Source organism: Struthio camelus, chromosome 1 (assembly GCF_040807025.1).
Source record: "Struthio camelus isolate bStrCam1 chromosome 1, bStrCam1.hap1, whole genome shotgun sequence".
Classification (NCBI taxonomy): domain Eukaryota; kingdom Metazoa; phylum Chordata; class Aves; order Struthioniformes; family Struthionidae; genus Struthio; species Struthio camelus.
Window position 1 is genome coordinate 67,740,181 of NC_090942.1, and position 17,422 is coordinate 67,757,602.

A 17,422-nucleotide genomic window follows, 5' to 3' on the forward strand; every position below is an offset into this window, starting at 1 on the left:
GAGGCAGACTGTAAGGTCAAGTGTTTGTTGGCCACTGGGGCAACAGTGGGTAAGATCAACCAGAATTGGCTTGCCTAGTTCATTCGTTTGGGTAATTACAGTTAGTATAAATTAGCTAGCTTTGTCTGTTTACTAAGTAGTTACCGTTAGCATAACTTTTTGTGTAACTAGAAAATAAGTATTCTAGCTGAGCTAAGTTTCTGTTAATAAGGATGGTTGCTTTGTACCGTTGTAACTTGTATAGTAAATTTTGATCTTCAAAACAAGTTGTGGAGTCACGCAGTAAATCTCCTTCTCCCCCTCCTCCTCTCCCTCGCGCCATGCAAAACCCACACGGTCCGGGACTGTAAGGCAGTCAGTCGCCCCACAACAGTTGGCTAATTACAACCGAACTTGACAGAGGGAAAAGTATTCCAGAGATGATTCATCTTCTACCAGATCTGTAAAAACAGGCAGCCATGGAGAGAGGAGACGGAGTTTAAAGTCACACATTTGCTCTTTTTTTTTTTTTTTAATCCTATAGGCAAATTTTTACAATCAAATGCACAAGGTTGGATGCCGCTTCTAACATTCTTTCAGGGAAAGCACAGGGAGAAGAAAAGGGAAAACATTTTAAAGGTGGAAGTGGAAAATACAGAAAATAGGTACATCAGGTATCTCAACTAAGTAACACAAAACAGTGGGGAACACTAGGCACAGAACAACAGGTTCCTTCTTCCCAAAGGCTTCCAGAATGATTACAGGCTTGATTCTGAAAGATACCCTGTACCTGTTACATGCACTGACTTACAGAGGCTCCCATGCGTCTCTGAAAACTGTCTCCTTCTAAATAGAAATCACTTCACCCCTGCAAAATGCAGACAATGTTGAATGAAAATACGGCAGTTATTCTCCCTCATTACTTCATTCCACTCTTTTAGAACCGTTTCTTTTTCCTAGGGCACAAAATGGCAAAGAAGAGCTCATCCATTTTGATACTACAAAGAGCAAACTCATTGGCAGAAGTGGCTATCTTGATAGTAATTTCCAAAAAAGCATCAAGAACAGTCATTCTCCTCTTGCAAAAGTAGTATGCAACAATTTTATGACAACAGATGGGTTTACGTCTCATAAAGAGGGAAACAAAAACCAAACTACAAACTGCACTGCTGGAGCACCAGTTCATTATTGACTCAGAAGTCAGCGTGTGGCCTGAGTCACCAGTGCTTGGATTCTGCTGCCAAGCCCTCCCACCAAAACACCTTGTAGTTCTGGGAACATTGTCATGACAGTTGCTATTAGTGTTGTGTGATTTAACACTACAAAGGGCCAAATTCTTTGCTAGCATAATTCTATTGATTTCAGGAGAGGTGTAGCAGCAGAGAATTCAGATTGTAATTCACACAGTGCTGTCATGAAGTCCAATGTTTTTATTAAAAAAAAGATTGAAAAAAATACTTACTGTACCTGGCTCTATGTAGCTTATGAGAACAGATAAAATCACATTCTGTATTAGTATCTATGTCTTTGGCTGCAGGTCAAAGCATGCTCTTAACAATAAACTGGTCACCAGAGAGGTTTCGGTCATGGAAGGGTTAGAATAACAACATGGTAACAATTACTACGGTTACCAGAGCGGAAGGTTAAAAAAAAAAGAAGTTAGAGTCCATGTCCACATTCAAGAAATGACTAACTTCTTCATTAGCAACAGTCTACTGAAGTTGTGCTTGCATCGCTCGCTGAGACACCAATACTCTAAAATTCTGAATTACAATATGACATTCTCAGTCTTACGCATCTTTGCTATCATGTCACCAGCTGTCAACTTCCCGGAAAAGTCAGACTTGCATTCACTGGAGGAACTTTTTTTTAATTAGTAGTAAATAACCTGGAGGAATAAAGTACATTTTGGATACTTAACTTTAAATTGAGAGCTCATTAATACCTTCTTGGGAAGAGTTCTGACAAAGCCTACAAAGGAGGCTGTGGAAGAGGCTCCTGAAGGCCTGCATGGTTCAGCTCCCCCAAGAACTGGGGAAGATGACGGAAAGAGGAGCCTTTAGACTGTTGATGAACCCTGAGGACAGGAAGACTGATGTTACACTACTTTTTATGTTGTTGCACCATTCACCTGCTCATCTAAATGAGAGCCTGTGGGGCAGATGGTTCCAACTCTCCTGTGAAGGGGATGAAGAATGGCTGTTGAAGGACTGTGACTTGCCAAAGCAACCAAATGCTTTATCCTGCCTTCAGGCCCAAGCTGTTGCGTGGGTGAAAGGCAGGATTCAGGGTCAGCACTACCATAAATCTGGAAAGATGAGTCAACTCTTGCAGCTCCAGCAGCTGGATCACCCTGACAGTAGTGCAACGTCAGTACATAACACTGCTCAATCCGTACAGCAACACCGGGTGCTCCTGTGAGTGAAACAGCTGCAGAGCAATCAAGGATCAGTGGTTTGCTTTACAGGATTTTGCTTCTTCACCCCTTAGAACAAAATGGTGATCGCTGAAGCCCACTTTTGCTGAGAATGGTCTTTAATCAAACGAGGGTGCATTGTATAACAGCTCGATGCTGTAACAAAACAGACACAAACCAATGAGCCATTAGGCAATTTAGTTTAAAGAACTTCCGTCACTGCCAACATAAACAAAGCTAAAGATTTGTGACAGCTGCTGGTGTTTTCATTGTCTGCTTCGGGTTCTCCGAGTTCAAAAGCACATTCTAGAGAAGCAACTGGCAGAAGGAAACTATTTCTAACAGTCTGTCCACAGAAGAGGCCCTGTTCTTATTATTAATTACTCATATTGCCACAGAACCCAATCGTCCCAACCAAGAACAGAGCCTCAATGTACTACATTCAGTGCAAACAGATGGGCAAGGACAGGTCTTGCCCCACAGGGCTCGCTGCCTACAAATTCTCAGTCCAAGCTCCCCTTTAACTATTGCCAGCTCTGCCAGAAGCCTGAGCTGGTGCTGAACAAACCCTGTGAGGTTCTGGCCAACCTGAGCTCCCAAGGAAAGGGCAAAAGGCATGCCTCGCAGAATTAAACCAACGTTTCCCCCACGCTGCCGAGGCAAAGGGCACCCCACGTTCCAGAGCCCAAGGCAGTGAACAGTGTCATTTAACTTTTTTCCCTGCACACAGCAGTACCAACAATGGATGCTTTGTGGTAAGAGCTGGATGAGGCTAGAGGGAGCATGTGGATGAGGAGAGGCGTGAGGCATTCTTTACAGGGAGAGGTGGCTGGAATTTTTTCTCCTCCTGCAATGAATATTTAAGACTTTTAGGAAAGAACAACAACAAAAAAAAAAGTATTTCAGCCAGCTCTAGGGATTAGTAAATGTTGATGTGAAAATCTAAATCAGAGCAGAGCAGAGTCATGTTTTGGAAAGGGATGAGTGGGAAGGAGTGGGAAGACTGTTACAAATACTGGAATGGCAGCCAGAAAGTGGTCAACTGCCAAAGCTAGAGAGGGTGAAGTAGAGGCCAGAAGTGGCAGAACAGAAAGGGCAGCCAGGGAAAGAGAGAGAGGGATGAGATGTACATGGGAGAGGAACCACAAAAGGCTTGTAAGGTGAAGAGGGCAATTCTACAGGAGCTGGAGATACAGGTGGAGATCTACTGAAAGTCTTTAATTACAAGGACTTCATCACTGAAACGCTGCCAAATAATGAATTAAGAAACCAAAAGAGGCTTCTGTAAATTTTTCATCCTTTTTCATCAAGTTTTGATTGTGTTACAGTAGCAAAACAACCATTAAAACCACTCCTAAGTGGCCTGACTGGTCGCACTAGTATCAGTGGGAGCTACTGCCAATGCACATGCTGGTCAGTGAACGCTCAGGACTTCACATCTGGTTGATTGCTTCAGCTTTTCGGCTGACTTTTTTTTTTTTTTAAATATGGAGGTATCTTTGGCAGATAAATCATTGGACTGGAGCTATGAAAATCTGCATTTTCTTCACAATTTAGCCACAGATTTCCTATGAGATTATGGCTGAGCAACCTCCACAGCTTCTGGGCCTCCATTTCTCACCTATAAATTCCTCTTATTATTCCTTAAGATAAAATCCGTAGCGAGGATGCCTGTTTCCATTGTAAGCTCTCTGGGCTTTTATTGTTTGTACGCTTGAACATTGTACATCATTGTGTTTGACATCGTGGAATCCCCAGGTACTACTGTCATGCAATAAGGAGCAAATTATCCCACCCTGCTGAGCTCCAGTGGGCAAAACAGCAGCTCATGAAACAAGCGGTATTCTGATTTTTCAGAATGCTTCTGCTTTACCCAGAGCAGTCTGTGTTCTTTCACAGTGTATGAAAGAATTTGACCTGTTTGCAAATGAAGCTACTTTTTTAAAAGTGCGACTCTGTTTCATGCTGATGCACATTTTCATGACCACTATATGCATCTTGTCCCTTTTGCCTGTCAGACATGTCCCATCAGTGGTTCATCTAGTGAATTTTATTTCATCATAGGCTCTTCCTGCTAAAGACCCGCAAAAATGTCAACCACTGCTTAGGCTAGATGCATTACCCACCACTGGCAGCAGCCAAGGTCATGCTGACTCACTCCCTCTGGCTTTTCCCCTGCATCCACTGCTAGTGCTCCGGTAAGTGCTTGACTGTTCATAACGCTGTCACTTGCAAAGCTGCACTTCCACTCTCCACAGACAGCACAAAGCATTGAATTGCAAGCTCCTAAAAGTTTCGCTTATCAGATTTCTGACTCCTTTTCAAACAGCTGATTACTTTCTACCTACAAAACAAAAAAGATGAAACACTTGAAATAAAGGCCTCTTGCTCTAAACCAGATGATATTCCTTAGGAAAGGGCTGAGCTGCAGAAGCTGGTAGGAGAAGAATCTCTGCCACAAGTTTAGGGTAGAATTTAGGTTCCCCTGTTCCAAACCCACTTCTGCAGAGTGGAATGATTAGCGTATTAGTTTCTGACAACAAGCTGATCCTTGAGTGACAGCAAGAAAGTGACAACTGTCTGTATCTAGACTTAGCACTCAGCATGAGTTGCGAGTCTCTAATAGACATCCTCGCTGATAGAGAAACCATGGGTCCCCTTTCCAAGAAGGATCTTGCAAACAGGAAACTTTATAGAACCAAAAAAAGGCATGATCTTAAATGACTAACTCTTTCTGTTATACAGAGGGAAAGAGTTATTTACACCCAAACAAGGCTCATATGCTCATTTTAGATTCCTTTCATCAGTCTAATCTAATACAAAAGCAAATTCAACAGCAATAAAACCTAGGAATGATACTGAATGTATGTAATCTCAGCCCAAAGAACGGTGAGTAAAGTGCTTTTCAAATACCAAGTGCCAAAGCTATACTCACGGTGTCATTTCATTTCCTGTTCTTGAATATATTGTTCCACACTACTGCAAGCAAGGAGACAGAAAATGCTTGAAATCACAAATCATGAAGCAGCATTAAGTAGACTACAGCAAACAAGTTTAAATGTGGGAGCCTAAATATGTATCCCTAAATCTACAAATAGTCATCCAAATAGATGTGTGTAATTTCAAAGTATTTGAGCAAAAGGAAGTCATATAAGTTTCAGAATGAGGTTGCTCAGTCTGCTTATTGAAGCAAAAATAATGCTTTCCATGATATAACTAAAATACAGATTTTAGGGCATGAACTTCCAGGTATCAAAGTATGATAATTCAGTCGTATCACTTCAGTACGGACCTTATTTTACGATCCAATATAAAGCATCACTGTAACTTCAAATTCTGCAAATTTGGAAAAAAGCTATCCCTCAACTGTGTTATTCCAGATATGCTCCTATTTTTACACAGCTGAGCTTACAGCATGTTAAAGGAAGGCTCTGTTATTATCCGATGGCAACCATCAGCCCTTAACTGGCAGAAAAAATAAGAAATTACCTAATGCCCTAGAAATGGAATTACCTAATGCCCAAAGTACTGAGCTCCTAACAGTTGTCATTTGCCTCCAACTTCCATATTAGTATACACACTGTTTCTCTTACATACAGTAGTATATCACACATTTTATATCACAAAGGAGTCTTTGTGACCATATCCTTAAATTTCATTTTAAAATTTGTCAATAAGGACCCAGATGTATGACTGAGATTTTACAGATTAGTAAGTAATTGATCTTTTGCACCTTTTTAGCTCACTGCAGATACAAGATAAAACACGTTGGCTGAAATCTCTTTCCTTGAGGTTTCTGCTGTTTTTTTACCTTGCCCTTACCCATTTACAGCAAGCCAAGTGTACACATATGGTCAGTTATTGAAGTTCAGCTGAGTTATGACAACTCATTTAGCTGCAATAATAAGATCACGTTTGAGACCTAGAAATTATGGTTATTCCAGTTCTGCCTTCTTTGATGGGAACAACTCTGAATTCTCAGTTTATAACATGTTACCATTCGCATCTTGATGACAGTGCTGCTCTCCAGCAGGTGGTGGGCACAAACTCAACAATTAAATCATTGTCCCATTGATAATTTTACCTTTGACAAACCCAGTAGCCAGGACTTGAATGTAGGTCTTCAAATCATACCTCCTACAAATGACCCTGAGGCACAATCCTGAATATAGGGTATATTGTTAGAGATAGCATTCTTCACACAAAATACTTAAAACCTTTCCTATCTATCTGTAGGTGGAAATTACATGCAGTTATCAAAGAAAACAAGAAATGAATGCAAATATTCCCATTAACTAGACTTGGACCAGCTCTGCATGTTTGCTATTGCTGTGCACACGCCTAATTTTATTCGGAACAGTGCAACCTTTTAATGCACTGTAAAAACTCTACTATGTATCCTAGGTATGAGAAAATTTTTTTTAATAAAATTTGAATCACAGATTCAAATTGTGCAATAATTGTTAAATATCCTGCATTACGCATAAAATTTGAAATCAGTCTACACAGACAGTTTAACCCAACTGTGAACTGTCCATGCATCCTCATACGAAATTCTCTCGCTCTCTTAGAATGGGAGTGCCAAAGGTTGAGAGCTGTGCCTTGCTGGAAATACAGGGCCAGGACTCTGCAGGGTTTGGCATCCTGCATTCTGCATCTTGCCACGTGGATGTGGGAAGCAGACAGTACTCCTGTCCTGAGTAAGACTAAATGCAAATAAATGCTGCATTCACGTCTGGTCAAACGCCAAATTTTTATAAATGAATTATTTCACCAAGCCACCTATTCCCTTCGCCTGACCTTGTAACTGACCCAAATTCCTACCTTCACTCCTAGAAGTTTGCCCATTCCTTTCGGTCTTCCTATCTGAGCTTTACATCTACTAAGAGCCGTTTTTTCTCCTTTCAGTATTCAAAACACAAGTTACAATGGCAACTGTTACCAAATTCCAACTTCCCGCCTCTGATGCGCCCAGTCATCAGTGATGGCAAACCGCACTTCACAGTTCGTTCTTATTACACTGGCATAAACTATCCAGAATAACTAGGGAAACCAAGGCTGTTCTGCAGGGATAAACTTCCCAACATGCATACTGAATGCACGGCATTACTCTGATAACTGTGTCATCTCTGATCTCCGAGAGCACAAAATTAAAAATAAACAAGCATAGACCAAAAAGAACAAGAAGGAAAGATGCAGTTTATACAAATTAACTGAAATGTCCCCAGAAGTGACTGACTGATGTGAAAGGTGACTACCTGTGGTAATTGCGATGGCTTCTTTTATTCTTCTCAATTAAATATAGTGTTGTGTATATTACTGCTAGCACTACAGAATTACTCGCTGTATACATGGGCTTAACACAGACACACAGCGCAGAGGCAAACTGCGTGTGATTCAAAGGAAAAAGGAAGATTGAGAGCATATGGCATGACCGTGGATAATAGGTTCCACTCCCAGCTCAGATCACAAGGACCTGAGTGCATCATTTAACCTCACTATGCATCAGTTTTCCTATCTGGGGGTCAAACAAGTAAATAACCTCAGAAATGGAGCAATGAAACTCTCCTGTTCAATAGGTCACAGGAAAGGTTAATTTTTGCAAAACTTTATGAAAAGGTATCTTCCTGTGCACTCCCTCAGCCAACCCAATTTTAAAACTCCCTTAAAAGATGATTTTTCCAAGGAGGATCACAATGGTGTGGCTGCTACAAAGCAGAGCTGACAAATCCTCAGCTGTTCCATTTGCAGCCCTTGTTCAAACAGCATTACCAAGAATACCAAGATCCCGTCGCTGCAATATCCAGGCACAGCATGGAAGTTCTAGTCCGTCCCAAATGGCCAGATTTTTTACATGCAGACAATGACAAAAAAGGGTCTCTCATATAAAATATTCAGCTCAGTGTCTTATGGAGTGGCAAATCAACATTAATTAAGATGTAGGGCAGAGACTGGAAAAAGGAAGACAAAGGAGTGCATAAACCTTCATGGACAGGAGTCGAATGCTGTATAAGAACGAAATGCAGAAAATGAAATGCTGCAGATGGAGAGGAAGGAAACACAAGACATATGCAGAAAACAGGAATGGACCAGATTCAGTCTTCTGAAAGCCCCTGATGTTTAAATAGTCTTCATAGGCCTGTCCCAAAATCACAGATTTAGGAAAGAGTGCCTTGCTTTTTCTTTTAGCTATTACATCTTATCAACTTTGATAGTGAAAGAAATTCAGCAATCCAAATATTAGAATCCTGAAAGTATTTTTTAATCTTACCCTCCACAGAGAAGCTTAGTTCCCATTAAAGCATTAATCTCCTATCTAGCTTAATTTCTACCTGCTTACTTCAGCCTGAGACACCTATCCTTGCCAAGATGCATTTTTCACCTTTTGAATAGTTATAACTACTTCCATCTGTAGCTGATCTGTACTCACAGACTGTTTGCACAGTACAGCATGAAAGAATTCTTCTCATAGTCATCTGCAGCTAGGGATGCAAGCAGACCTGGGTGAAGGGACAAAGGGAACGTTCATGTCTACATGCCATATCAATTCCTCTAAGTTAGGAATATATCCTCTCCTCCTCTGTAAAATATGCTGTTGTAGACTTCACAAGGAAATGAGGAAAGAGGGAAATGAAAGTCATGCCACAAATATAAGACAGCTCAACAAAAATGAATGTGTTTTTCATGCTCTGCCATTTTAAATTAAAACCATCCAAAAGAAGAAAGGTGTGGTGCAGAACCGTAGTGAGTTAAACATTACCACATCAGACAAGTATGGAACGGAAATACATAGCAAAGGCAACTTCAAAATAGAGACCTACAATGCAGCAGAGGTATGAGGGACACAGCAAAAATTAGAAATAAGTGGTGAGTCAGATTTTATTCCCATTGTCTATATGATGAAGAAAACACCAATGCAAAAACATGGCAGAAGACGAGGTGCTGCAGAATGAACATGTTTGAGTTTGTGTGAAAAACTGAGAGCTGTTCAAGAAGAAAAACTCTTTTTCTAGAGGCCCTCAATACAGCCAGAAAAATGCATGGTGACGTTGCATGCATTTTCCTCCAAGCACCACTTGCATAAAATTTGTCAAAGATGATCAGGTGCAAATTTAATCTATGCATCTGACTTTGAGAATCCTTCTCATTTTACCTTGATGAACATTCCTAAATTACTGCTTTATGTCAAATCTTATTTTCCCCATCGTAATTTTGCATCCAGTTGAACTTTCAATACAGCCAGGTGTTCAATCTGACTGCCATCATGCATACTAGCTACTGCATACATCACATCTTAGAAGGAAAAAATGCTACAACGCAATACAAAAGGGAAGGAAACATACTTCTTATAAAGGAAGATGAAAAGATGGTACCAAATTAATTTTTTTAATCCATTACAAAAGGCCTAATTCCAAACAGATGCAGACCTTTAGATGAAAATCTATTCAGTGAGCCATCATTTTACATTCCCATGTTTTAAACAGGAAGTACTTCACAATAATAATGCCTGCCTCACCCATTAACACTTCAATCAGTCATTTTAGATTTGGTGCTAATCCAATATTTTATAGAAAATCTATGGAAAATTAACTTTCCATGACACAACATCCATTTGCAACTCCCAGTTATCTCAGAGGCGCCCAGAGCAGATGACTGGTTCAATCAGAATCCCTCAGATTACAGAGGGATTTCACAGAAGATTTCTTAGAAGAAAGAATGAAAGTCAGAAAATAATGTAACTAAGGAGGAAAAAGAAATTGAACTCTATTTAGATTTATTTTAGGAGGATGTGAACCCCAATTGTTTAAGGATGACCATCACTGGGCTCCAACAATAGCCTTCATTTTCTTTAAGATGATCTCAGCTGCTTAGGTTTTCTGTAGGCTAATGCACAGCATCTATTTCCCCTTGGAGGAAGCAACCTTGCCATAATTTGATGAGCATCTGTTTTAACAACAGTACCCGTTTAAGCAGTTCATCCCATTCCCCCCTTCCCCTGGCATTCTCCTTATCCTTATCCTCTCCTTATGCTGACCTTTCAGCAATGCAGGTAAAACAGTTTATGGGAACATACCGTGAACCGGTCATGTAACCAGTCCGGGTTGCAGATAGCATACACCCCCTCCTCAGTTATTTTTAACCTAGGTCAGTTATCTACCCCATATGGCAGTATAAACGGTTGTATAACAGATTGCCAGAATAGGGGCAGGAATGACAAAGGGAGATGGAGGCTGGTCTTGCTGAGAGAAAAGCACATCAAACTACGCCCTCAGTAACTCTAGGTCAGTACAAGCTTAACAACATGCAAGAGAAAGTGAAATTCAAGCATGAAGTGAGAAACTATGTTCATTAGCAGAGCCATAGTCTAGGCAGCATGCTGTTATATATTGGGTAACTCACAGCTACTGGAGTTTAACTATACTTGGTGAGTGACCTCAGAGACCCTGCTAATATTGGTCAGTGTTCCTCGCTGCCCACCTGCTTTCTTCTCTAATCCAACCACCTGCTCAAAGCAAGGGCAGCTTTGAGCTCAGACTGGGTTGCTCAGGGCTTTATCCAGTTGGGGCTCGAAAACCTCTATAGGAGACTGCACCACCTCTGAGGGCAAGCTGTTCAACCGCCAGGCTGTCCTCATGGTGAAACAGTTCTTCCAGACAGTCCAAAGCTGTCTTGTTTCAATTTAGGCTGTGAAGAACCTGGCTCTGTCTTCTCAATAACTTCCTCACAGGTACAGGCAGGCTGCTGCTAGGTCCCTCCAAAGCCTTCTCTTCTGCAAGCTGAAGAAGCCCAGCTGCCTCAGCCTTTCCTCACAGGGCAAGTTCTTCACCTGCAGACCATCTTGGTGGTCCTCTGCTGAACATGGCCCAGTTTATCGATGTCTGTCTTGTATTAGGGGCCCAGAACTGGATACAGTATTCTAGATATGGTCTAAGAAGCGCCAATTTTATGGGGCTAATCACTTCTCTCAACCTGCTGGCCATGCTCCTGTTAATACAGCCCAGGATGCTGTTAGCCTTTTGCTGCCAGGGCACAATGCTGGGGCCACCATTCAGCCTGCTATCCACCAGGATCCTCAAAGCTTTTCCACAGAGTTGATCCCCAGTCTGTAATAATCAAAGGAAAGTTTTGCAAGCTGCTGCTTGGTTTTGTTAAGGCAGTCCTTATAAGCACAGCTCCCAAAACAAACTGCTCAGAACATCTTCAGATTCCTTTTTGTTGCGGACTTCTGCTTAGGAAGGAAAATACAGAGAAATGAATGAAGAGTTGGAGGGACACCGTCAGTCTTCCCCACTTAAGGCTGTTCTTGATCCAGCTTCTATACAAACCTCTAGATAATGGCTTTATCACTGAACTTCTCAAAGTTCTTAAATATTGCCTCTCTTCTTTCTGCATGTAACTGTTTCCCATATTGCCCTACTCTCTTAACCTAACCAGGCTACCTGTGAAAGGAAATGGAGTAAGATGCCTTCCATTAGCAGTGTATGTCTTAAAGACAAAGACAGCACTAGGTGGACTCTGGAGGAGACAGCACTGCAGAGAGCATCTGACTACTGCCCCTCCAGGTCTACAGCCGAGTCACCCTTTCTCTGTTCTCATCTTTGAGCTGGGTCTTAGGCAATGCTGCCTTTCTGAGTGACACAAATGAACAGACACCAAGAACAAAGTGTTGAGGCCAGGATGAGGTGCTGAAAATGGTCGACCTCATACCGCCCCAGCCCACGAATCCTGTCACCAAAAGGAGGTGAAAACATGTACTAAAATGGCAGCAGTTCACAGTTCTCAAGAATTATGTATTTGGGACACATTCATCTCTGGGGAGTATTCAAAATGTCTCATTGGGACGTATGAGCCAATTCACGCTTTCCTAAGCATCCTGTGCTGCAGACAGTTGTGTAGAGCAACTCCCAATTAACAGGGCTGTATCTGGGATAGGGCGTCTCTCCCTCCATCCAGCCTTCTGCCCTTTTTTTGGGCCCAGAGAGATCCCAACAAGTGTACACTTCAAAGATGGGAGAGATAGAGAAGTAACTCCAGCAGCAGGCACATAAGAAGAGGAAACTGCAAATACAGGGCTTCAGAGAGCAGTGGGCCAGCACTGTGTCAGAAGAGTGGAGAGACGCATCTTGAGTGAGCTGGGTTAAAGCAGTGCAGGGAAGAGCAGAACAGAAAAGAAGCTGCCACAGAGAGCTTCAGCTTTATTCCTCAAAAACCCTTTTCTGTCAGAAACCAAGAATCATTTTTGTGAAGCTCCATTACTAAACTGACTAAGCACTTCATAATGATTGATGCAACATCTCTGTGAGGTAAAAGAAACATGAATTTTCCACCTGACAACGATAGGGCTGTTCACCAATAGCCTGGTTTCCAACAATTTACCAAATATAATTGGGTTTAAAATAACAGAAACACCAAAGTGCATCTTCAACCTGAAAATCAGGTATCAGGAGGAAAATCAGCTCTGCGTGCAACTCAGGAGAAGAGTTTGTCCCCATAGAATGCAATAGGCAAAAGCTGAGAAACCAAGGGACAAATTGCTTAAAGCAGTCAGTTGGAGAGGAAGCCAAGGAGATCTATTCATCAAAGGCCACTATGCTCATGATCTGATTCCCAAAAAGAAATCTATCGGCTTGGGATTTCCAGCCCAGAATGTCTCGTAAGAGTTGGTCTCCAAAGCTGTCTCAGCCTTCTTCACATAGTTTCATGACTGGAGGTGAATGATATTTCTCCCCTCTAAAAACATTACAGGCCACCCCTCCACAGTAACTAATCAACATGAAGCTATTTTTATACTTCATTAAAAGAATGAAAACTAACAACAAATGTTATCCTACAGCAAATGCAATGTCAGACACAAATACTAAAACCACTGGAAAGTGGTTTCTATAAACACGCTCGTAATTAAATTCCCACCTCAGTAAGACAGTGAAAACAGGCTACCTTTATGTGCATGACTAATAGCAATGAGTCTTATTCACTGCACTCCTATTCACCGCAGGTTAAAAGGTACATCTGCTAAAGTACGCTTCTGAACAGAGGTCCTAAAAGTATAGTGTTTTCACTGCAGGGGCAAAAATTGCTCTAGTTTGAGATGTAACTGCATGAGGCACAGAAACATTATTTACAGAATGAAAAAAAAAAAAACTATGATGAAAATTAATAAAGCTTTTAAAGCAATAACGTTCTGTTTGTGACTATTCCTACAGTCCTCTCTAACATCAGGACGATCACTACTCCCATCTCATAACGCTGAAAGCTGTTAAAAATTGACACAACGGAATATATCTTTTCACATTCCTACTATTCAGTCCAGTTTTTGAAAATGTAAGGTCGATAGCTGGTAGATGCCTCAAGTCTTTCATGGACAGCTGATACATGTAATAACTGCTATATTTTGGAAGACGGAAGCCCATACTAGGTCACTGATTAAAACTTCAAGGCTTTTGTAATGTAGATCAATGTTGTGCCCAAACCATCAAAGTCCTAGCTGAAAGTAGAGATATCTGAATAAAGCACAAGACACGTCAGAAGTTACTGAAACAATTCATATCGCATGCTAGATGGCACATATTCTATGTACAAGTATTAATATTTAATGTATTTACTGCAACTTGCTTTTCTTTCCGCATAATGGGCTTACCTACCCATCTTGCTGACCAGCCCTAGTCAGCTACTGTATAGCTGAGGCTCTACATTACAATCTAGATTTGAAGTTCACTAGAGTTTTGAACTGCCACAAAGCACAGGATAAGACTTCAGAGCCTAGATCACTAATCCATGATACAACAGTCACAGATAAGAAGGTCTGTCTGCTGAGGAATAAAAACAGCAAGCTCCTAACAGCAGAACATAAGAATTCTGTTAAATTAAATAGTTCAGAAATGAAGACTTGCCTCAATACAAATATAGGTGAGATTCAACTTCAGTAAATGAATCTGTGCAAAGAAGGTCCACACAGAGAGAGGTAGTAATCCTAAACATAATCCCGCCCCCACACTCACGCCTACTGCTCCTTCTGAATGGATAAACTACTCCTTCCAGGACAAACGTGAGGCCTAAATGTTACCCCACTGTGACTTCAGAATGGGTACAAATAGAGAGAGCAGAAGCAAAGATGTTCACTGACAAACTAGGAGTTTTCCTAATTCCTGTTGTTAGTCATGGTGTTTTGATATCCAGGTATGCAGTCCACACCCCAGGCGCATAGCCCAGAACATCCTCTGCAGCGTCTGCTGGAGAAGACACACAAAGACCGTTCTCAACACACGTTGGAGGGCTCCTTAATAAAATAATTGGCTTGGGGCTTACCCTGCCACTTTGTCTGAGACCTTTCAGACAGAACCCTAAAACCCCAAAATCTTAGCCCCTAAATCACCATCACGCAGTTTGCCTGAACCACCTCAGACTAAATCCTACCTAGATGATGTCATTAGAGGCACCGTTTGCTTACTTTTCATGGTTATCAATACGATCTGAATTCAAGGAATGGTTCTAATGGACGTGTTAACAGATAAAATCAGAAAATAGATTACAATGACAAGAATGTATATGAGCAAATTCTTCCTCACAGGCCTGCATGTGCCACAAAAATCTTTTTTTTTTTTTCCATAAAGATTGGAAGGGAGGAAAAAAAAATTCCCATAGCCTACATGAGGGATGGAAACACCCTATCTACAACTATGGAGAGGTCTGGAATTGAGAGCCCTGGACCTGAACTGGAAACTGGAGTGGTTGCACTGTTGCTTGGTATCAAACAAGCCACAGGATTTTCCTCTTCCTCTCTCCATGGATATCCTCAGTGTCTAGGCTATGGCTGGCACAGCATGTGGCATGGCCCCATGGGACAAATTCTGGGCTGCAGAGCATGCAATCCCATTGACTTCAAGGGGATATAAACAGGAAGAGAATTTGTGCCAATCTTTGATTTCAGTTAATCATGTTGCCCAGTCCCTCTAGTTTAATAATTTAAACTCAATTCCTTGCATTATCCACTGTATCTATGGCCATGCACATGCATCTCTCTAGTACAGATCAGTCCTCTTCTGCCTGTTATGATAACATGATAACAGCTACCTCTGTTTATCTCTCTTTTTCGTAGAAATTGCACTGCACAATTGCCTCTTGATTCTGTTCCTCTGTTACTGCTGGGTCATTTCAAATGGCACTGCCTTCATGCCAGTGCAAGTTATCTATCCCCATCCCTGCATCTATGATTATGGGTTTCAGAAACCCTGAGCCTACTGCATAGTCTCAGCAGGGGGTGAGGAAGCAGATATCAAGATAAGTAGATCAATAGGTTTTTCTGAAAATTAGCTCTCTTCCTCATCAAAAAACAAGTTTTAAACCTCTTCTGGTCACTGAACCAAGTCTGTAGCAAAACACATTTACCTGCAAGTCAAATCAAACCTTTATCTTTACAAAAAAAACTATAAAAGTACATCAAAGCTGGTATTCTGAAGAACAGATTCATATATAATCTAAGTTTGATTATTAAGTGACTTCCCTCAGTATGTGTTCATGATTTCTGACTGAACAGAATTTCTGTACGTTATATATAGCAATATAATTTTGTAGACAAAGTGAAAAGATACCTTTTGAATTTTGGAAAATATCTACTTTATCCTTTACCTTCTCTTTTCCAAATATGTAACAGTTCACACTGTGATATAGTGTAAAAATACTATAAAACGTAGAGATCAGATGAGTACTGCGTATACATGTACACACATCCCTTCCATAGGTCCTGTGTATGTGCACTGTATTAGTCCCAAGTTACTTCCCTTAATGATGAACACAGGAAGAGGGATGATATCTAAGAGTCATGTTTAGCAAAGCTAAAAGGTTAGGTGTAGCACTCATCCACTTAGTACTTTGGATGTTACAAAAACTCGTTTAAAAGATAATCCAAAAACACCTCTCAGATCAAATATTTTAATGCTTCAGCATGACACAGAAGTTTAATTTGCACTGATCGGGGTGACCTCAAGACTACTGTATGGCTACTTTATCCCTCTGAACGGCAGTGACTCCCCCTGACTGGGGAAATAAAACAGGTCTATAAATAACTTCAGGAGGAATCGTCTCTCTTGCCATATATCGCAGACAACCGTTTACACAGACCCCAAGCATGCATAGACCAGGTTTGCTCCGCTCTCATCTTACGCGCTGCTTAATTTCCTCTTCCTAAAAGGAGCCGCAGACAATGCAGGCACGACTGGAGGAACCCTCCAGCGCTGCAAACGCCTGTTACCAGAAGTTGTGGCTCGCCGGGCTGGACGGGTGCCCCGGCACAAGGAGATGCCGGCGGCGCAGGGCTCCGCACCGCACCGCCGCCCGCTCCGCAGCCCCCGGCCGCTGCCGCCCCGCGCCGCGCCGCGCCGCCCGCACCCTGCGCGCCCGGCCGCATCCCGCCGGCCGCGGCCAGAGACAAAAGCCGCCGCTCACCTCCTTGAGCTGCTCCAGCTCCTGCTTGAGGCCGTCATACTCCGCCTCCAGCTCGTCGTACTGCTGCTTGAGGGTGAGCTTCTCCTCCAGCACCACCAGCCCATACTCCGCCGCCTGGATCTTCTCGTGGGTCGTCTCCGACAGCTCGCGGGTCAGCCGCTCGATCTCGCTCTTGTAGTGGTCGGCGCTCTGCAGCACCTCCTCCGCAGCCATAGCCCTGCCGGCAGTGCGGAGCCGCCGCGCACAGCCGCGCACAGCCGCGGGCGCAGGGGGCGGGAGCGGCGGAGGGGCGGCGCCGCGCCGCGCCGCGCCGCGCAGCGCAGCCCCGCGCAGCGCGGCCCGGGGCCGGCTGCCGGCGCTGCGCGGGGGCGGGCAGCCCGCCGCAGTGGCCGCGCTGCGCTGCGCTCCGCCTGCCGCGGCCCTTGCGGCGGCGCCGGGGCCGGGCCGAGCCGAGCCGAGCCGAGCCGCGCTGGCGGCGGCCCCGCGGCGCGGTGGTAGCGGCGCGGCCCGGCCGGAGGCTGGGGCTGCAGCTCGGGGCGGGGAGGGGGAAGGGGAAGGTGCGGGGGGGGGAGCGCGCCTCGGCGC

At 43.0% G+C, this 17,422-nt stretch overlaps 1 protein-coding gene across 5 annotated transcripts in view; it reads right to left on the reverse strand.

Moving 5' to 3' along the window:
- The window catches only part of BICD1 (BICD cargo adaptor 1), a 193,338-nt gene extending 176,247 nt beyond the window's left edge, over positions 1-17,091 (reverse strand). For all 5 annotated transcript variants that reach the window (XM_068946341.1, XM_068946333.1, XM_068946325.1 and 2 more), the window contains exon 1: positions 16,838-17,091. In XM_068946341.1, the coding sequence (XP_068802442.1) occupies positions 16,838-17,050 (213 nt within the window). In that variant the 5' untranslated portion in view covers positions 17,051-17,091. The remainder of the gene's footprint in view (positions 1-16,837) is intronic.
- Between the last annotated feature and the right edge of the window lie 331 nt (positions 17,092-17,422).